Source organism: Melozone crissalis, unplaced genomic scaffold (genome assembly GCF_028551555.1).
Source record: "Melozone crissalis strain CALT ecotype California unplaced genomic scaffold, PUWL_Pcris_2 ptg000008l_1, whole genome shotgun sequence".
In the NCBI taxonomy this organism is placed as follows: domain Eukaryota; kingdom Metazoa; phylum Chordata; class Aves; order Passeriformes; family Passerellidae; genus Melozone; species Melozone crissalis.
Genome location: NW_026535786.1, coordinates 11,887,954 through 11,910,189, shown reverse-complemented (window position 1 = coordinate 11,910,189; position 22,236 = coordinate 11,887,954). Strand labels below are relative to the sequence as shown.

At 39.9% G+C, this 22,236-nt stretch overlaps 1 protein-coding gene across 3 annotated transcripts in view; it reads left to right on the top strand.

Annotated features, from left to right (window-relative positions):
* Positions 1-22,236, top strand: part of PRMT8 (protein arginine methyltransferase 8) — a 57,513-nt gene that overhangs the window by 10,533 nt on the left and 24,744 nt on the right. For all 3 annotated transcript variants that reach the window (XM_054269652.1, XM_054269651.1, XM_054269649.1), the window contains exon 3: positions 20,793-20,978. In XM_054269652.1, coding sequence (XP_054125627.1) covers positions 20,793-20,978 — 186 coding nt within the window. The remainder of the gene's footprint in view (positions 1-20,792; positions 20,979-22,236) is intronic.

The window sequence follows — 22,236 nt, the reverse complement described above, 5'->3', positions numbered from 1 at the left end:
TTGAGCCTTAAAAAAGGGTAAGGGCCATCATTACCCTTTCGTTTTCATTGGCTTTGGTAAAACACAGTAAATCCTCTGTGAGCCTGAAGTAGACCAAGGATGCAAAATAGCAAAACTGAGATATGAAACACTTATTGGGCAAAGAAGACAAAGAAAGGGAACAGATTTTAGTGTGCAAGAAAGTATGTTGCAGACTGAAATTTCAGCTGAATCCTTTTCAGCTCTGTGTAAGTTTGCTGATTTCTTCAATTCTTTGGATTAGAAGAGGCAAATGTAAAGTTACCATAAAGTAAAAACCCTGTTCTGGAAAATATTGTATTTATGTATTACTATATTTAGCCATGTAATAGAATGCTTTGCAAATTTACTGGAGGTCAAACTATATAAATTATTTTGTGAAGTTGGAAAAGAAAAGACAAGAGAGACAAAAGGCAGTCAGGACAGTGGGTGAGCAGGTGGAGGGAGGGAAAAAAGAGGGAAGGCAGGAAGGCAGGCAGGAAGGAAGGAAGGAAGGAAGGAAGGAAGGAAGGAGAGGGAAGAGATGAGGAAATAGAGTCAAAATACAGAGAAACAAAGGAACAGTAGAATTACTTAAATTCATTATCAAAAAGTCACAGAATCACTCTGTGGCTCCTTGAAGACTGTTCTTATCAGTAAAAGCCAAGGTGAAGAAAGCACTGAGTACCTTGGCCTTTTCCTCATGCACTGTCCCCAGGGCCCCTGCTCCATTTAGCCTCAGGCCCACCTTTTCCTTAGCCTCCCTTTTGGTGCCTGTGTACTTGCAGATCATTATTCCATTGTCAGGTTTAACAAATGTCAGGAATCAAGGAGCTGTAGGCAGAGGTAGCAGGAGGCCTTCAGAGGAGTGAATCAATTTACCCTTTTACAGCCTGTCAATAAGGAAATAGCAGGGGGGGTTGCCATAGCCTGTAAGGTCTAATGCAAATCTCAATTTCTCTGTCAAAGTGAATAAGCCCAACATTCTCTGCTCTTTGACAAATTAGTCAGTTATGAAATAAGAACAGACAGTATGTAGTTCTAGGCCTGTGATTCGCCCCCACCAACCACGAAAAAAGAAAGAACATAACAGAAAAAAACAAGACTCTTTTAAATTAGTTATCAAAGTATGCATTTTAAAGCTTCATTGAAATCCTCCATTAAAATTTGCCTTTATCAGCATTGTCTCACAAATGATTAAATCAATTGGTAATCTGAGAAATAAGTGATTTACAATACTGTGAGAGAGACTCTGCCAGTGGAAACTTGTCACCAGCTCTTACACCTTTGCACACACACCTGGGACCCACCCCAATCTCCACTCCATTGAGTAGAACCAGGACAAAGTGCAATATTCCTCACTCGTCTCCATGCCAGGGTTCTGAGCAGCAGCTCAGCTCCAGCTCACCTCATCTCACCTCACAGGCACATTGTCATCGCTGAACGTAACATATTACTGCAAAGATCATTTCCTAGCTCCCTGTTCAACTGCATTACCCTGCTATTAATATCTGAATTGCTGAATCTTTATATTCTATTAAATCCAAAAGCTGATTGCACTTTCCAGGGCTGTTCAAAGCATGTGTCCTGCTACCTATCTGAATTTCTTATTCAGCACTAGGAGATTTATTCAAGCCTCCAGTGCCAAACTCCATCTCACACTTCTTAGATTTTTCAAACATACTTTAATGACTAATAATACTAGCACCATGACAGTGTGTATACTGCTTAATGAAGTATACTTTGCCTAACAAAATTGTAAAACTAGGCCAATGGGTTTATATTTATTTTTTCTCTGTATTTGACATTCAGTTTCTGTCCTGCTTTTCTAAGAGACATTTTTCATCAGACAAAATTAATGGAAGGCAAAGATGTATAAGGATTTTAAGTAAAGAAGGTGCTCGCACTTATTATTGTGAGATTTTCATGAAAATGTGAAACTATCCTCATAGCCTCAATACCACTGATTTATTGATGATAAAATCTCTATGCCATCTTTCTATCTTTTTAGGTCTGTTCCTTTCTCAACAGAAAAACAATAAGCTTCTCAGTGCTCATAAAATATCTCTTTGTTGCTGTGTAAAGGGGAAGGCAAAAGTATTTATGTTTGCAAGACTTATCTCCACCTGGTAAAACTGAGTATTCTAACCATGCGTACTAAAAAACAAAAGTATTCTCAGCTCAAGACAGGTTTACCCTCATGTAAGTCCATCAATTTCAGCAGAATTATTTTTGATTTATAAAGATTCAAAACCAGCTCACGTCTATATATAAAATTATATTTAAAAGGATGAATCACCAGTGGTTTTGCTCAAGAATAGAGTTTTCATCATTCTATTTCACAATTGTGTAAAAATGTTAAGAGCATACTTTTTTGTATTGCTTTCTTAACCATATTTAAAAGATGGGCGTAAGATACCAAAAGCTTATTTGATCATTAACACAAAGCTACAAAAGCCTGGTTTATATCAACACCATTATCAGTTGCTGCTTTTGAAATTCACAGTGTGGATACCTTTTTAACATAAATCACTGAACATCTCTGAACATTTCAATGAATGTTTGATTAATAATGCAAGAAATGCTGAACACACTGTTTTGCTCATGTGTGTCAGTAGCGCTCAGCATGATTATTCATTGTAGAATCAAGTCCATACCAGGAGGGTATTTAAAAACACTCCTCATCTACCTTGTATAATATGGAGCAAGAGTAATTCTGCTGAAACTAGAGGTATTACCTTTGTTCTGCATGCTAGATACATATCCATTTTCTTAAATGACTGCTGAAAACACATTGAAGTCAATTATGGCATTTGCAGCTCTCCTGGGAAAAAATGTGTTACCAAGTCTGGAATTGACAGGTTTTTAATCTCAGTCTCTTCCAATTAAATTTCTCACACTGGGTAAACTAACACCAAATAACACTTAATGGCCAAATATGAGCAAGTGTAGTTCATTAGGCTAAATTTACAGGGTGGTTAGGAACATATCTGTTGTCCTTGCTATAAATGGGGACTAGTCTCACAAATACACAGCATTTTCTTTGTAGTCTGCAGAAAGATCAGTATTTCTTTGTCCATTACTAAGCAGACTGTCATGGTTTCACCCCAGTTGGCAACTAAGTACCACACAGCTGCTCCTTCACTCCTTTTCTTCCCCAGGGAGATGGGGAGGAGAATCAGGAGAAGAAAAAAGGAAGCAAAACTCATGAGCTAAGAAGAATTTAATAATTGAAAGAATGTAAAATACAATAATAACAACATTGCTGTTAATACTACTGTTACTACTACTACTAATAATAATTTTAATAAAATGGAGAGAGAGAGACAAACAAGTGATGCACAATATAGTTTCTCACCACAGACTGCTGCCCAGCCCATCCCTGAGCAGCAATCAGTGGCTCCCAGCCATCTCAGCCCAGTTTAGGCACTGAGCTGATGTTCAGTGGAATATCCCTTCAGCCAGCTGGGGTCAGCTGTCCTGGCTGTGCTTCCTCCCAGATTCTTTTGCACCTGCTCACTGACAGGACATGAGACACTGAAAAGTCCTTGCCTTAGTGCAAGCAACAACCAAAACATCAGTATGGTTCTCACACTAAATCCAAAGCACAGCACTGTGCCAGCTATTAAGAAAACGTACTCTGTCCCAGCTGAAACCAGGAGGAAGACTTACAAGTAGCTTTCCTTTACATGGGCATTTTAAACCTCAGATTTAAATTTAATTCGCTGCTTTAACATGGTTATAAAATAACATCACCATTAAAGAAACCATTGATGCCCAGTGTAGTTCCAAAATCTGATAAATAATGAACTGCCATAAGATATTCAGTCACACAACAATTTCTTCTCTGACACTATTCCAAACCAAGAAAGTTACTCCACTCCCCATCTTATAACTAAAATGCAAATGTGATACATAACCCTAATTCTGAGTGAGCAGGACTATACTTCTTCATAATTCAATAACTGCCTTGACATTGTGATCATTTGTCATTTCAGCCATGCAGTTCCTTAAAGACACATTAAGATGCTTGCTTACAAAATTCCTTAGCAGGTATATGTGTGTGCATACATATACTCACAATGTTTTACACTTACATAAAATTCAAACTGGATATTGTGTCATGACTTCCATTTCTTTGTGCACCTGTGTTAGTCTTACTAAAACTGTGTCAGAGAAGACACAACTATGCCTGTGTGGGCTCAAACACTGTAAAGTGACGAAATCCTGGTAAAAGTTTTATACCAGATCCAGTGTTGGTATATATATGTATACATATACATTTATATGTTGATAGAGAAACTCTGTGTTGAAAAAAGCAGTTTTATGGAAAAGTCCTACTTTTTATTTCTTTACATCCTTTGTATTCACTATGTTCCCCTGTATGAGTGTTGTGACAAAATTCAGTTTAGATGTGGAGGATCGCAGGAAGGTGAACCCTTCCATTTCAAGTTCCAAACCAACCTCATATTTTACATGTAGTACCACCTGAGCTGAAGTAAAGTTAAATTCAACTAACTTGGTGAGCTGTTAGTAATACAAGCCCCCAGTGTAGAAAGGGAGGATTTAAATATATTTGTCCCTTTGAGTTTAGATCCCTTCCGAGCATTCACACCTTTGATTCAGCAATTAAATGTAGTTGGTCTTGTTTTCTTAAACTCTGTGACACCTACGCATCTCATAGCTCAGAGTTGCCCACCTGGCTCCTGGGCTCCCTTGCCTGCCCCACAGGGTCTCCCAGTGCCAGCTGTGCCCCGTGACAGGATCAGAAGTGATGGGCACCAACTGAAACACCAGAGGTTCCGTCTTCAAATCAGGAAATATTGTTTTACTGCAAGCATGACTGAGCACTGGCACAGATTGCCCAGGTTGATTGTGGAGTGTCTTGGAGATAATCAAAAGCCATCTGGATGCACGTAGGCAGCTGGCCTGAGGTGGTACTGCTTGAACACAGGGGCTGGACCAGACGACCTCCAGAGGTCCCTTCCAACCTCAGCTGCTCTGTGCTTCTGTGAAATCAAACACAACGTACAAATGAAATTGGAAATCTAAGTGGTTTATTTGTCTATTTCACACATCACATTTGTCTTCTTTGCTGATATTTTAAAATCTGGTAAATTTAGGAATCTATAACAAAGGAGCACAGCCTCTGTTTTTTCTCAAATATTCAGTCCTCTGAAATGCTGAGTATGTTCACATCTCTATTCACTATGGGTTTTTTTTACATCTGATGAACTGAGGTCTCAATAAAATTAAAAGGACCAATGATTTATTGAAGTCACTGGATTGTACAGACTGTACAGAACAAAGGAAGTCAAGTCAATTAACTTAATGTGCAAGGCAACAATTCTATATTTAGCTTTTTTCACTTTGCATTGGTTTTAGTTTTTTGACTGCTGGATATGACTTTGCTATCTTTGACATCAACTTAAAATCAAAATTCTTCTTAATCATCTGGTTTTAGTGTGAAATCCTAGGTTGAATAAAGATAGTATTATTTATTTGGGATTTCCCAAGGAGTTAGGGGAGATGCTGTTGCCAGTTCCCATCGTTCTTCCTTCATCTTTTAACCATTTAGATCTTTCTCCGTGGTATGGTCTTCCAAAGAAACATATTGTTTGAGGGATACAATCTATGTGACTTGCTGCTGGTAGCAGAACCTTGCAATCCTCTGACTTACAACATGCTTCAGAGTTCTGCTGAAAATCACTGCATTGTCAGTAAAAGGAGAAAAATAAAAACTGCTGGTTTTATGTGGTGCAGAATGATTTTATCTCCAGGGATTTGGTGGCTCAAAAAACCCCCAAAAAACAAAAAAACAAACAAACCCAACCCAAATATTTTTACAAGCCTTCTTTAGGAGATCTTCTTGATGACAGTAATTTGTTTCCCAGGGTATTTTAAGAAATATGCACAACTCATTGGATAAAGTCCTAATGTTCTCCATCTTTGAATCAAGAAATCTTTATTATTTTCTGTTGTTATTATTTTACTTTGAATGGATAAGCTAGGATCTGGAATCTGCTCACATAAATTCAGATGCTTTAATAAGGCATCTGAGCTGCTGGCCTGCTTGTCCTGTCTAAGCAGCAGAGACAAACACCTCTGAATGGCTACTCTGCCCCTCTCAAACCATACTTTAAAGAACCCTTGTGCTTTCTACTGATCCTAGACAGAGCCTAGAGCAATTTGGTGGCCAAACTCCAGTTATATTAACAGACCAAACACAGTGGCTTTTGATTTCTATGACAGTACTGAGAGCATACTGCCCTAATTTATATGTCTATGAAAAATCGTATTTTTGTCTGTGTTTTTTACATTTTCAAAATTTTCTCCTTGTCAGAAAGCTCTGCCTCCCCATTAATTCTGAATGTGCAGCCAGTTCAGAAGTGAGAGCTGATGCTTCTTCTCCTCCTCTATCCCACTCAACTGTCAATCATTCCATGAACAGAAGAAATATTTAAAGAAACAGGATCCCATGAAGCTTGATATGTTCCAAAAAGAAAAAAAAAAAGCACTCCATGTCAATAAAACCTTGAGTCACCTTGAATTGAAACACTATTTTTACTTCTATTATTTCTCTGTTCTTTTTCTTCCATTGTCTGAGATCAAGTTAATGTTCAGATAAGCAGCAAGTGAAACTTTCAGTCTTATCCTTTAACTCCAAGTTATCTTAAGCAATTTGCAGCTTTTTAAATTTTTTTTAAATTTCAGAGGTTTTTAGGGCAGTACAACAGCACATCAGAAGGCAAGAAAATCTGAAGGTCTGTTCTGCCATCAGAACAGAAATAGAGTTGGTGCATTTTGCATTGCTGTACATCATGCTGTGCCCATGCTGTGGCTAAAGAACAATAATGCCAACCTTATATGTGGAAAGGTGATAAGACTGGCTAAAAAAAGACACTGAATCTGCGTCAATGTGTTACTTTTATAGGCCTTTCTGTTCCCATAAACTTCTACTCAGTCTTTTCAAGGTTTCTTCACAACTGTGAATAGTAAAAACCTTTCTGAGATCCACTCTCTGAACTTTTCAGGTTAAGAAAAGTCACATGAATCAGTGGAATTCATGGGTCAGAAGCACTTTCATCAGAAAACATCAGTCTTCACACTCACCCAGATATTTACACAGCATCAACAGAAGACTAATTTGAACAGAAGCCCAGTTATCCAGATCTTGCTACTGTCAGTTACATTTTCTGCTCTTGTTGTTGCTAGTAATTTCCTTTTTGCTCTACAGCTCTCCTGAGTGGAGCCACTTCTCCAGTCTGTAGTGACTCTACACCAATCATTTCCATTGCTTCTCTATTACTGCCTGAGCAAAAGGAGGGATGAGCCACTCATGCATGCACAAGGACGTCTCGTTACCCAGCTGCTCCTGTGGAGGCTCTTGGCAGGGCCAGATCGTTTCACACAACAAGAAACAGTCAGAGCCCAGGAAGGATGTCAACAGAGAAGCGTGGAAGGGCGTGTGGCCCCTGCAGAAAGGGGGGAGCAGGACGCAGACTGCCCTTGCACGCCTGAGACGTGCAGGAGGGAAGGACCCAACTCCAGCTGACTCCATGCCGTGCAAGCAGCATTTGCTCGTTGCACAGGAGGCCCTGTCAGGGCAGTCACAGGTTGTGTTTTGTGGACAAAGCATTGTGCTTTGTGACCATAAGTCAGGCAAGGATTTCCATTCTGTCTTAGCCAAGCGTGTACCCACTCTCATCTCAAAATAACATATGCTGCCTTATGAATCAGCATCAAGAGAAGTGCTGAGGCACATGGGGAAAGTGCTGCCAATCCCTTATGAAAATGGCAGCAACAAGAAAAGCAAGGCAAATTACAGCAGCAAAAGCCAGGGTGGAGACAGCCCCTTGGTGAATAGAAATGGAAGTGGCTCAGGATAGGTTGTTTGTTATATTTTAACTGACTTGAAACCTGTCAGTATAAAATTCATACATTCTCACTCCTGGAGAGAGAAGAGAAGATGCACTCTTCATTGTAAATCTCCAGGGGAACTGTCTTCCTTGACTTCAAGTGCCCGAGAGAGAACCGAGTCAGGATTTTCCTCCTTTCATAGACTCAACCATGTTTGTGAGGCCAGAAAGCTACTGACTGAGTTTTAGCAGCTGGGGATCCTGAGCACAAGCTAAAATGGCTTTCTGCCAGTTTTCTACCCAGTGATTTAACTACAGTTGGACCCTTTACATCTGATTTTTAAAAAAAAAAAACCTTTGAATGTCATCACAGGAGTTGTATTCTAATGACTACAAACGAAAATAGTAATTGCTAAGAGGCATCACAGTGCAATATGCTTTTGATCAGTTTCTTCTAGAAATTCCTGCATGGAAGATGCAATGTGAAATATCAAATGTCTTATTAATGTCTCTTTTGAAAACAGTTGACATTACATGGGATTTCTGATTTAGCAGAGGGGTACAAAATACACTGAAAATGGAATATAAACAAAAGTTTAACTTATAAAAATATAACTTAAACTTATATTTTATAAAATTCTTATAAAAATATAAGAATTGTAGTTAAATCATAATACAAATGTGTTTTTGTAATACGTCCATGGTCGTGACACTGGGTGTTCCCAGTTACTGGGGAAGATAATGCGAGTTGAAGGCAGCTCAACCCCATTGCTCTCACTGAAATTATTCTATTAGTTTTTCAACTTTTACACTTTATGTTGGGTCATGTCAGCACTGTCCCCTTTATAAGTCTGGCCAACTCAGGGAGGTGATCATGTTATTTTAATGAACTCAGGAAGAAACATTTAAACTAGCAGTTGATTCACCTAAAATCAGCTTCTTTGCAACAGCTGTGAGCAGCTGCATTTTTCCCTGAGTTTCACAGGCGCTTCATCCTTGCTCATTTTCAGTGAGCCATCGTAAGTGTTGATTCAGAGAGCCACATTCCACCTCTAGGGGTTTCATCTGCCACAAAAAGATGCAAAATTCTGGTAACCCACAGTAAGAAGTGGCTGATTCCTTCAAGGTCACGCAGTGAGATGGACTTAAGACCAACACAAAGGACAAAAAAACTGCCAGCTGATGAAGAGAAAGTCTGTGCTATAACATATTAAGATCCAGTGAGCTACAGCTCCGAAGGAAGTGGCAGGGTGTCATTGCTCTGTGCAGGGAAATGTTATTTTTTGCCAGTTGACAAATGGAAGTGACAAATGTGGGACTTCTACTCAATGTTGGTGCTTGTTTGCTGGTAGCTCTGCAGCAGCACTGAACTGTAACTCACTGTGCTGATTTTCTCTGGCACTTCAGCTCAGGAACTGCCATTTCTCAGTCTTGTTCTTCTTTCTGTCTCTGCACTTACCCACTGCAAAGGATGAGAAATAATAACCCTGGACACTTCTTAGGCAGAGACCTCCTCTAGAGCTGAAATACATCTGAAACTGCGCTGAGTGTAGATCAGAGGCTTGGCTAGGACACGGAGTAGGTGGTCAACTGGATATTTTTCCTCCTCCATACTAAGGCTCAGCAAAGCCTACAGAATATCATGTCTTCCTGAAGAACTTCCTATAGAGCTGTTGTGAAATAGCTGAAACTCAGTGAGAAGGGAAGAAAAGACTGGTGTATCAGCTGCAAAGTGACTTTCAGAGATCAGTGCCTTAGAAATTTGCTAGGCAGAGGAGGGCTTCCATTAAATTTTCTGCTAATTTAAGAAAATAATTTGTACAGATAGAATACTCTGGTTATTTTTGTTAATAATTAGCCTCTAAAAATAGTGGAGCTCTACTTTTTCATGTGAAGTTCAGCTTACTGCCTGATACTGAGAAAAGGCCTAAAAATAACTGGTTTTATAGATGATTAGCGCTTTCTGGTTCTTGTTCTTTATCACTAGAGAGTCAGTCGAAATTGTGCTGGGGAGGGAAACAGGCCAGTCACTGATAAGCTACTTTCCCTACAAGAAAGGTGCTGTGAGCATGGATGATGCTCCCCCTGACCTCTCCTCAACAGATTTTCATGCACTTGCCAGGGTGATTTAAAGTAGCTTGAAAGTACCAGGTCCTTTTTGTTTCTTTTCCATTCATTTCCATTGCCTTGCCTGTTCAGCAAGGCAGGCACTTATGCAGCAGCAATGATAGTAAAAACCAATAAGAAAATCACAATGGAAAGTTCACACTTCTCTGGCTTTGTATCTTCATAACTCTTTATGCAATGATCTGCAACAAACTCTTCCTCTTCACTGCATTCAACTTTGATATTTTCAGTGCAGGCTTCTATAACTTCTGTTGCTATTTCTACAACAAGCTGCGCCTTGTGATGCGAGGCGTTTTAAAGTAATCTGGCACATGAATATCTCTCTTCACTTGAAAATCAATAAAAACCTTCAGTCACATTTACATTTCTGTGTACTGCTTCCAGATAACAGGAGCACGTCTTGCCTGGGTTATAGCTGATCACAAAGTGAAAACAACTGCTAGGGTTTCATGTCTTAGAAGATGACCTTGTCCTTATTTTTTTTTTCTTGTCACAAAAAGAGCTGACTTGCCTAGCCATCCTTAAAATAGAACTAATTACCATCTGTTAACAGGCCCCTAATGCTCTGACTGTAGATCCTTATGCACCATTCATGGTTTCACAGCCATGATGATAAATTGTCTGTAATTCAGAATTCATGTGGAATTACATCAGCTTGCCTGGGTGACCAAGCACACATTATGGAAACTTCCTCTATAGAGCCTTGCATACTGAATGTTGGACTCCACAGAGAAATGCAAGGGCAGCCTTTTAATCAGTTTACACTGTGGAAGTCTTCAGGCAATGCTGATGAGTCCTCTCTGTTGCATGCAGAAGGAAGGACAGAGGAATGAGAAACCCAGATCCTCCTTCCAGCTAGTCCAAGCTGGTGCAAAGGCAGCCCTGGAAAACTGAGCCCCACATTACAGGAGGAAAAAGGAGCTGAGTCGTGACTTGCTAAATAATGATATAGGCTTTGAGCAACTCCCAGGGAAACATAGCACGGAATGATTTCTTCATTCTGTATGATTGCATAGCCAAATCTACCCAAGCAGCAGGGAACATGACTCACCAGCAGCCCTGAACTTTGCTCATGTGCACACAAGAAGAGCCACTCACCCTTGTTCCAGCTACTCCCTCACAGTACTCAGCCACCCTAGAAATGGTGCTGGATTCACAGGTCTGGGTGACTCCTCTCAGCCACACAGAAAGCTGAGTGTGTTTCCATCCTGTCTGAAAAAATGAGGCAAGACTGCTGCAGTTTGACTACTTGTATTGCAGAATACAAGGGGAAGGGGAAGACTTCACAGCTGCAGTTTTAAGCCAGTGCTGTTTGAGCAATGTGACACTTTTGCAGCCTTCTCTCTCTGCCATGCCAAACCTGAAAGGGTCTTGGAAATGGTTTGGGGGAGTTCAGTCCCTGAACAGCACCCCATAGCTGTGTGCTACTTGTTGATGGCATAGAAGGGCTTGTCCTGTCAGGCCAGGTGGGACATTAAATATCAGTATCAGTGCAATTAGTAAGCATATAACATTAACAATTATCACTACCAAATATAGTGGTGACTCTGCAATGAATGCCCAGGAATGAAAGTGATATGGTTTATTTTTAGATTCTTCCCATTTGGGACCGGTATTTTAAAATCATCTGGAAGACCTGATGCATTTTATTAATGCAGAGATGTTTCTTTCCCTTGTGTAACTCCCTGAAAGGCAAATCAGAAATAAAATGACATTAAACTTGGAAAAGCTCTTTATTTCCCAGAGGCTGTAGCCTACTTCAAATGGAAAATACTGTTATCAGCTTTTCCTCTTTCCAGCTCAACAATAGACAGGCAGTAGTCTTAGCTCAAACCTTCCCTCTGAACAACCACAAAAAATAAGCCTTTAATAGCTCTGCCAGAACAACAGGCTGTTTCCCCTTCTTATATCTGTGCATCTTGATTTCTTTTGTTCTAGACAGTTTTGGATGTAGCACTTTAAAGGCAAGAGATCTGTCAAAACTCCCAAAACCCAGATATCTCAGAAGGAAAATCTGTTCCAGGAGAACATACAACATGGTTTATACCTACTCCTTGTTTTTCTCTGGATAATTGAATGAAAGAGGAAAAGTGTGATCAGTCACACTTTTGTGATCCGTCAATTTAAGTGCTCCCTGGCCTTTACTGACTATTTTAGGTGTTAGGTACTCTTCAAATCTTGATAGAAGTGATACCAGTGATGTAATATATGGTTGTCAATAACAATCATAACTCTCACAGTTGACCTCAGTTCTAAATTTAAAATTCCTGTGGTGATATCGGAATTTCACAGTCGACATTGATAGGCTTGGGACCACACATTAGGGAACCTTTCTGTTTTTCACTACCAAGTTAGCTTCTACCAACTGAATAAATAATTAAATTAAATGAAATTCTCATCTTCTTTAGTCAAAAAAGGAGAGACTTAATATTACAAGAAGGTAGGAAGGATTTTTTTTTTTTAATCTTTTGGTTTTATTTGCCTTTCGTGAGTCCTTGAAAATGGTCAGGATGCTCCACAGAAAGCAGGGACTTGCAGTGTTACCATGTCAGACATAGCTGAAAATCTGTGTAAGTCCAGAAGCTTCAACCAGCAAGAGACACTGGCTTTGTGGAGCTGTTGGTGTGCTGCTCTGTGGTCTACACACCAGAGTAAACTTTTCAGACTGGATTCTGGAACAGGAGAAAGGCTGCTGTAGCATAAACCAACCAAAAAGTTCTTACATCTTAGCAAGGCACTGTATTCAGAAGAGCTCTGTTAGAAAGCATGCTTTTCCTGGGAGCCCTGATATATGGTACCGAGTCAGGAAAAAGCTGAGAAGTTTGGAGTGTCTCTCAGAAACACCTAGCCCTGGTGGTCTAGCCTGTATTTCTCAGCCTGCCAGATTTACTTACAGGTATCTATCTTGTGTCAAAATAACCATTATGTTTGAATATTTCCACCTCTTCTATTCCTAATTATGGTGAAAAATTGAAAGAAAACCACAGGACATCTAGCCACAGATCATCATAGCTTTCTTTATTTATCTATAGTTCTCCTTTATTTAAATCTTCAGCTTTCAGATTCTTGACTTAACGTGGCAAAGACCATTAAACCACAACAAATCCACATGCTGCGAGTGTGGAGGCACAGCACGGTTATACATGGAGATCCGTTTCCACATTATTGATAGCAGTTAGATTAGTCTGTAGCCTATGAAAAGAAGAATGAATTTTGCCATCTGCCAGCTGTAGTTTGCCTTTGGTGTTATCCACCAGAGGACGAGGCTTCTAAAGCACCATCCCCTGCTGAGCTGAAGCTGTGAATCCCTGGCTGGGAGAGAAGGGGTTTGAGGCTGCAGCCAGCGCTGGGAACCTCCTCACTGTGCAACTTACCTCTCTCCTAATGAGGCTCAGGGGGCTCCAAACAAACAGATGGACAGCGGAGTCCACTGACAGACCATCTGCTCAACACCACAGAGTACAGGTGAAAACACAAGGCATTTCTCCAGCTGTTCCTTGTATCAGGAATCTTGCAAACCAAGAAGGTGTTGCTGTGATATTAAATCTAAAATAATAATAGGCATTAGATCTACCAAATGCCAAGGATAATCAAAATGCAACCTTCTCCTAAAGAAAGCCGCCTCTCAACACTTTTAAAATAATGCTTTGCTATCCTTCCACAAGGTGCTTTGCAAAGAATAAACTTCAGTTAGTACTAATACATTTCTCTCATATTTTCCCTTATGTTCTGTGCTGAAGTAGACTTTCTGTGCCCTGCATGGGACATTCTACTCTACGTGCATTGCAAAATCTCCATCTTTATGAAAAGTAACACATGTTCAATTAAATGTCAACATCTGTAACTTGTTGCTGGTTTTTTTCCCCCGATGGCACCGTGCACCAAGCAGTCATGAGAGCAGATTGGATGAAGAGCATTTTAATTACATGCACTCAGAACGGTCTAGAACTGCTCACACATTTATAAATAATACAAATACTTAATATCATTCCTGTCCTTAAATTTTGTCAACTCATTTCCTGTAATCTCAGTTCGGTTCTGTTACATGTAGCTTTAGAAGGTTTTCATTCCTGAGTGACACGTCCTCATTTTCTTATAGTGTGTATTCTTTAATCTCATGAAAGCAGGTTCTGTTCTTTTTGTGTGTACAACTACCAACCAAAATTTATGACCTACCTCATAATTTGCACTAGGCTCAGGTTTATAAACCTTGCCACCTGTATCTCCTGCACAGTGCAAATATAACTATGTCTTAATATCATTGAATAATATGTGTGGAAAGGACCTCTGGAGGCCATCTAATCCAGCACCCTGCTCGGATAGAAGATAGCTTTAAAGGCTGGTAAAGGATATTCTCCAGCTGAGTTCTGCAATCTGCACAGCTGGAGACCCCACAGAACATTCATTTCAGCGCTTAAACTTTATTAGGGAGAAGAATTACTCCTGCATACCCAGGAATATAGGAAACTGAAAATTGGATTGCTTATTTTGTGACCTGTCACTAAGAAAATTCTGGCTTTACCCAACAGGCAGTCCCCATGAAAAATCTTGACAGTATGAAGTACCCTGGGTCAGATGCATGAAGGCATCACGTCACCTATTTTGCATTTACATATCTAAATTTCTTTTTAGCGTCTGCACAAAAAGTAACAACTTTGCAAACATTGTAATCTTTACATTCTTTTTTGCTACTTGGTGTTATTTCTGCTGCAGCCTAAGTGTGCTGACCACAGCTTTATCACACTGATGGCCAGCTTGCATCTTTTCCTTTGAATTTTTGAGGATTTGGACATCTAAGGTATAATCTAATTCCTTGTACAACTGATCAGTCTCAGTTGTTTTGGACAGAGGCTTTATTCTAAAGGACCAGTGTTTTCACAATATTTTTCCTATCACCATTACTTAGGGGTGTCACAGTTGTAGTACACTCTGAGCTATGCTTGTCTGTATAAAGGACAGTGAATTTCCTGCTGATCAAAAATGGACAGGTTTGTCTGTGACAGATTGATCTGTCATTCCAAGCAATCCATGTAGAAAGTTCAGAGCAGCACCTCACTTTGAGGTGGCTGAACAAGGGGTAGCCTCAAAACAAGTAATTTTAAGAATCAGTTCTCTCTCCCAGTTTTCTTAGAGTCTGCCGGACTAGATTCAGTTTCAGAGTTTAGATAGATTTGCATTTGCATTGAACTCATACTTGCATGCAACTTAAAACAGACTGAGCCTGACTTTCATCAAGCAGAAAGTAGATTTATAGCTGCTGAAGAACTGGCACTTTCATACTGATTTGGAGACAATGTAAATCTTCCACTAAGTAAATGTTCTTTACTGGTCTTCCGAGGTCCTAGTCCTGAAAGCATGCACCTAATACAGGCATATATATATATAAATATATAAATAAATAAATAAATATGTATATATATCCTTGTTCCCAAACAGCTACATCTGTCTGTAGTTGAATGTTGGAACTCCCTGATTTCCTGCCATTTTGCATTCCTTGTGAACTTCCCATCCTCAGCATGGAAAGGTTTTCCCATGTGCAGAGGAGATAAAAAAGCCTGGTTTCCTGCAAGTATGTGCTCTTTATGCCCCTAGCTCTTAATTTAGTCCTGAGCAAGGCCTGGTCGTCTTTGTACACCTTCATTACTGCTCATCCAGTCCAGAGGCCTAACACTGCACATATAACACCAGCCAGGTGGCTTAATAGACCTGGAGCAGGTGAAAGTATGACAACTGAAATCTAGCTGCTCAAATTTCAGTAGATCATCAAATCACTTATACTTCTATCTAATTTCTGGCTTTCAAGAAATGTACCAAAATGTAATTGTATTTGATATTTCCACACTTCTGTCAAATCGGACTGGCTTGGACAAGCTCAGGAGTTATTAATGAGAGGCAGAGGCAAGATACTGTAAGAGCTTCATTTCCTCAGAAAATCAGGTTAAAACTTCTCTGATAATGCATTAGATTCTTCGCCCTATTCAAAGATCACTTAAGATAAGCCTTGGACAAAGACTTCAAAACAATACAAGATAAAGGAGGTTTTATTATAATATGAAATCTGTAAGGTCCTACACTTTCCTCCTAAATCTTACCCTCTGCATCATTTTACAAGCAAAATACATAAGTTTATATAAATTACAAAATAAAATTTCACTGAATTCTGTTCCTGTCCAGAGGCCTAACACTGCATGATGACTGCCAAGAAGTTTTTGTTGAAGCCTAAATTTTGGCAGGAGGATAGCAAATACCTCTTATATTTGGCTGTGCTTTCATATCTGCAGCAGGAAGAAGCTGTATTGTTGGAATCGCTGTGGTGATTGCATACCAGTTGATAATCTCTTGCACTCCAGAAGTCTTGATTATTAAATTCAGACTAATTAAAATGGTGTTAGGCACATTCTATTCTAGTAGTTCTGACATAGAAAGCTATCTGGCTCAAAAAATAAATAAAATCGACATTTAGATATGATAAAACCTCTTGTTTAAAAGGAAGATGATGCTGAAATTGAATAAGTTAAAACTGTAATTCCATTTTAATTAGTTGCTTAAGGAATAGTTCAGCACTTCCAAGCAGAAGTTAACCACTTCAATGTCATAAAAATGCCATAAATAACTAAGAATTTGTCAAGAATAAAATACTGCAGCTTGAACAACAGTTTTGCAAGGATTGGAATTTTAACCTCCAGCCCGATGTCTCCATAGTAATATCAAGAAAGAAGAATCGAAATTCAAGTTTATTTTTACTCTACACACCACAGCTTTTGTCACAAGCCTCCTAGAAAATGAATTGTGCATATTTCACCATCTTGTCTCTCTGTAGACAGATGGATATATCTAAAAGGCTCAAATTTTCAAAAATAGCTCATGATTTGTGAATACCCAGTTCTCTTTTGTATTTTGGAAGTTGTACACCCAGACAGCCTTGCGGGTCCTTGTTGGATTAGGTCCAGTTTTCAAAGAAGAACTTCAACAGTACCCATTGACACACATGGGCAACTCTGTAGGTCTCAAAGTGTCACTGAAGTGCCTGTGTATGTTTCAGATGCCTACATCAGGAGCTTGTGAGTTGTGGGATTTTGAGAAACAATGAGGCTTACAAATCTTGTCTTCTGTGAGAATTCAAAGCTTTTAAGGAAACCAGTCCTGTGGTAGTACATTTGATCACCTGCAGTGTACCAACCCTGACCACAAGGAAAGAGGAAATAAATTTTATTTGATTTTTAAAAGTTGGGAAGTGTTTCCCTAATTTAATTTGACTTAAATTTTGAAATAGTACACAAAGGTAGGACTTCAGTCCAAAGCGGTGATAGATTGCTTCTCAGATCCTTCAGACCCCCCAACTCCACCTTCAGTACCAATGGGAGGTGGAAAAATAGAGGGCTGCATGTTTAGCACAGTGAAGATTGAATTCTGAAGCAGCTGCTTCCATTCTTTCAGACTTCATCTGCATTAGCAGCAGTGTTCTGGAATTGTGTGCAGCTGGCCAGAATCCATACATGGGTTCTGCAGAGAGAGGCTTTTAGATTCTTTACACTGATGTGAGGCTTGCCCCCAGCCCAGATGCTTTGCCTTTTCAGGTGTTATTCAAAAGATGAGTTGTTCCTCATGTGGGCTATATATATATGCTAAGCTTGCAATTCACATCAAGGGTTCTTTTCAGTTCTGGAAAAAATATAGGAAGTTGTCTTTCCTTGATAGCTGTTGTCTTAAAAGCATGCTTTCTCCTTAAGGAATTATACCATATCCCTAAAAGCATAATTGTGTCTAGTTTACAGTCTCAGAGCTGTACACTGAAATACTTTATTGTTTCTGATACAAATAATAGCTTTCATTGCAATTCTTTGTTCTGCAGTTGTCCACTGTGTTTATGTTTTCCCCAGATATTTGTTGTTATAGGGCATAAGTCACTTTCAAGTGAAATTTTTCATAGAGTCTATGGCAACTTACTGAAAGAGGGATTTCCTGAGCCCCACTCACAAAACTAATTGTGATGTTGTTTTGGGATTCCAGAATTACAGTGCTGCAAGATTTACACCATTTGAATCAGGAAGTTAGTGTTGTGTTAGTACGTTGTGTTGGTAGCTGTGCTATTGTTGTGTTAGTATGCCTAAAACAGAAATGAAGCAGCTGGTTTAAGGTCCCTGTGACTGGGTGCTGCTGGCTGAGAAGATCACCACCCCTTTGCAGTTTTCTGCTGCCCCTGCTGCATGAGGTTTTGGTACCCACAGCACAGGATGGACCTATTGGCATTCAGAGCCAAATGTTGTCAAACAGCCACCATCAGCACATTTTTCCACAGGCTGCTTGGCTACAAACTGAGGCAGCTGAGAAGCAGAACTATTAGGCTTCTACTTCTTCTGCCGGGTGGGATATGTTCTTCCTGGCAGGGATGTAGATGCACAGTTGAGAGCAGTAAGTCTTCAGGTAGTTTGGATACATCTGAAAAGTATTGCAAGTCAAACATGCAATACTGACCCAGTAGCTTAATAAAAAGTTATCTTGCCACCCCTTGGCCATAGCAGAATTCAGTTGCTGACTATGAAACAGTGAAGTTAATTCAGGAAAGAAATTTATTCAGACAACTTTCCTAGCTTAAGTTGTTAGGTTTAATTTCATTCAGTATCTTTAGTCAGAATAACCTTGTTCTCATAATCCAGTCTAGACCCTTCCATGCAGCCAGGAGTAGAATTGATACTGCCTGGCATCCAGATAGGAGATTTGCCTTCAAGATCAGTTTCTTTTCCTGTAGCAAGTGCTCACTGCTGTACAGAAAACCACATCTAAATTTGTAGTTTGACAGCAACAGAAATGCTGGAAGCCCCCTGATTTCCTTTACAAAAACTGCTAAAACTTCTCTTCATTACATATCTTTTAAGCAATTGCATGTGATGCACTGTCGTGTGTCTGGAGACATTCTTACCTAAGACAGGAACAGAATTCAGTGACTATTTTATTTTGTAATTTATATAAATGTATGTATTTTTCTTGTAAAATGCTTGTAAAATGCAGAGGGTAAGTGGAAAGTGTAGGACATTATAAATTTCATATTATAATAAAACAGAATTTCAAACACCTACAGTTTAAGTCCTTGTAACCCAGCAGACAAATACAGAAAGGACTGCTGAGAAAAGTAACTGCAGAAATTGCAAAGGGTGCATGCCAATGGAGGAAAAAGTTGAGATATAACCTCAAGTATGTAATTAAAAGTAGCAGGATTATATTTGAAAGAGTTGAATATGAAGAGCAACACTTTTGACAGACTAAGTTACCAGTGTTACTGCTTGCAATGAACAAGCAATGAAGCAATGTCTTAAGAGAAATTACTTGACTGCAGATGGACATTTTTGAAACTAGACCAAACAGAAATAAAAACCCCAATTGGGAGCAAGTGTATTCTGTGTGGGAGGTGAACTAGGTGGGGTGAACAGGGTGAGGTGATAAAGTAAAAAAATGCAAGAAATAGAAAAGGCTCATAAATAAAGCACTTCTGCATCTTTGGGGATGAAAAATGTTACAGGAACATAAACCAATGGCATTTACTTTTTTAACAGATGGACCAAAGAAGCCATCAAAAGATGAGACATAGAAATCTACAAAATGTGGGGGCTTTTTTTTTCTTCTTCTTTTTTTTTTTAATTGAAGCAAACTGAACTAGGCTAATTGATGCTATTCAGAGACAGTACAGGGGATTGATGCCTCACAGTACTAAGCTTTAGAAGACAGCATGAACTTCATGAAAGTAACAAGAAGAGGCTCAGGCAACTCTGATCCCTACTGAGAAACTACTGAGTCATAAAAAAACCTCCAAAAGTACAAAAGGATATGATGTATTTTAAGTAGAACTGACCTTAATATATGAAGTTGTTGACCCGTAATTTGCCGGTGACTTAGTGCATAGGTGAAGCTGTAGGATAATGCTCAATCTTTCTCAGTTTTCAGCATTTTGCTTCATATTAAGGATTCAAAATGTAGATACACACATGGGCCAGAAAAGGGTCTGTTTTACCTCATATTTGGAAAACATTCTGTCTTATTGATACAGGTATCAAATGTGGACCAAGGGGGTGTGAGAATTCTGTGGCTGTCAGAATGCTGGTGTTGGAGATGCAGTATTCAATAAAAAATTAGGTGCTGGGGGCCATGGTGTGTTGGAATGGCATAACTCCTGCATCTCCCAACAACAGCAAACTGCATTGAGAGACCACAGATGTCACACAGCTCCCTGTGTGACATGCTGAGAGACTTTCAGATAGCACCAGGGACTTTCAGATATTGTGAGCCTTCTCAGACCTAGCTCATCCATATAAACAGGCGCATTACCTGGTAATTAAGAATCAACTGTGAGTTCTGCCCTTGTTGGCAACACTGTGTCTGGAATCCTTTTTTCATGAGCTCTTCTTTGCAGGGGAACTATGTGTTTATTGCAACTTGCCTCTCACAAATCTGTGGCCGTTTGATGGAATAGGACACTAATGGAGAAAAAGTAGCTCTTTACTGCTTTGTGTCAATGTTTGCAGTAACCTACTTCAGCCAACCCCCATAATTTACCATTACTCTGCACTAATTTAGGTATCTGCAGAGAAACATTAGGAAAAATCCATTAAGGAAATTTTACAGGACATCAAATAAGGTAAAGATCCAGGAAAGAAGGCAGCCTGAATTTCACTTATGATACACCCGATGTCTTTGGACTTGTTATCTACTAGATAGTTACAATAATAGCACTAACAATAACATCACTATGCTAGACATAGAGAGAAATATTTTTATTTTAATGATGCCTCTTAACAATATTCCACGTTCTCCTAGGTTTGCACCATTCCATCCCAGCCTCCTCAGCCTGCTGTTGTTCCAAAGCCAGTTCAGTCTGTCATCCATGCTCCATTGCAACCCAGCTGCCCGGGCCGAGGCAAGATGGCAAAGCTCATCAATCCGGAAGAGATGACATCCAGGGATTATTACTTTGATTCCTATGCTCACTTTGGAATTCATGAGGTAACCTTTATTTCTGTTTCAGCAATTGTTAAATAACTAACAATATAATAATAATTATTATTATTATTTCTTTTATTTTTTTACTTACTTGTCTGTATCCCAGTTGCTCATGATTATATTCCTCTGCCTTTCCTCAGACAATTGTGTAGTCTGGTTAAGTGTCAAAGATATCACCCATTTCTCTAGAGACTTGCACTCAAAACCTCTGTCCCACTTAGATTCTTATTGCAGCTGTCCGTGCAGAGGTGAATTTCACAAGTGCATCAATGCAGTGCACTTATGAGGGCTGCAAACCAGCCCAGCCACAACCATGGGCACTCCCTCACTGCTAAATTGGGAATTTTGTTCTCTTGAGTGTTTAAGCACAGACATCAACAGAACAGCCACTCAGCTGACATGAGAAGCCAAACCGTTTCCTGACTCCTGGCATGTAACTTGAATGCACAGGTTGCATTGATGGGAGCATTAGGCCTCCATTAAATACACTCCTGGAAAGAATTTTAAATACTTGATGGACAATTTTCTATCAAAATGCTCACTGTAGACTAGTTCTAAAGAAGTCACTCATACCTTGCCTTGCTGATATTTTTGTGACACAGAAGTATGAGATTTTTAGGAGCAGGATGCAAAAAAGCAAATGTGAAATGACTCGGTGCATTCCTCACAAACAGCATAACAATATCTATTTCCATTACTCTAGTAACTGGTTGTGGGGTGTAAACATAAAAGATTTCTGTCTGCTGTTGTGGTGCGATGTAATAGCCTGTTTCAGCTATCCCAGTTCCTTCCCCAGGTGCGCCAACAACCTCTCCCTTCCCCTCCCTTGCCCCCTTGCTGAGAGCTGTCCATCAATCTTGCATTCCAGCAAGGGCGTCGTGTGATTGGCAGAGTTCAAAGGATGCCTCTCAGCCCTGGGGGACATTGGGCCATCCAGGTGTCACTTGTCCCCTGAGACTTCCCCCCCTTACCTGGTGGGTTGGTGGGATCCCTACCCCTTCCCTCCCCGTCTCCCCTGGGTTAAAAGACACGGCAGTCACGCGGTTCAGGGTTCTGTTGGAGCTCTTGCTGCATTCAGAGGCCTGTGGGCCAGGAATAAAGCTCTGGATCGAAACCCTCCAGCAGAACCGACTCCTTTCCTTCACCTCGCCTAAAGCCTTTCCACCAGAGGTAAACCTGAGCTCCTGCATGCCTGGACTTGTCCCAAGTGCCCAGCTGCAGCACACAGCCAGCCAAAAGTGTCTCTGAGGTGAAACCACCG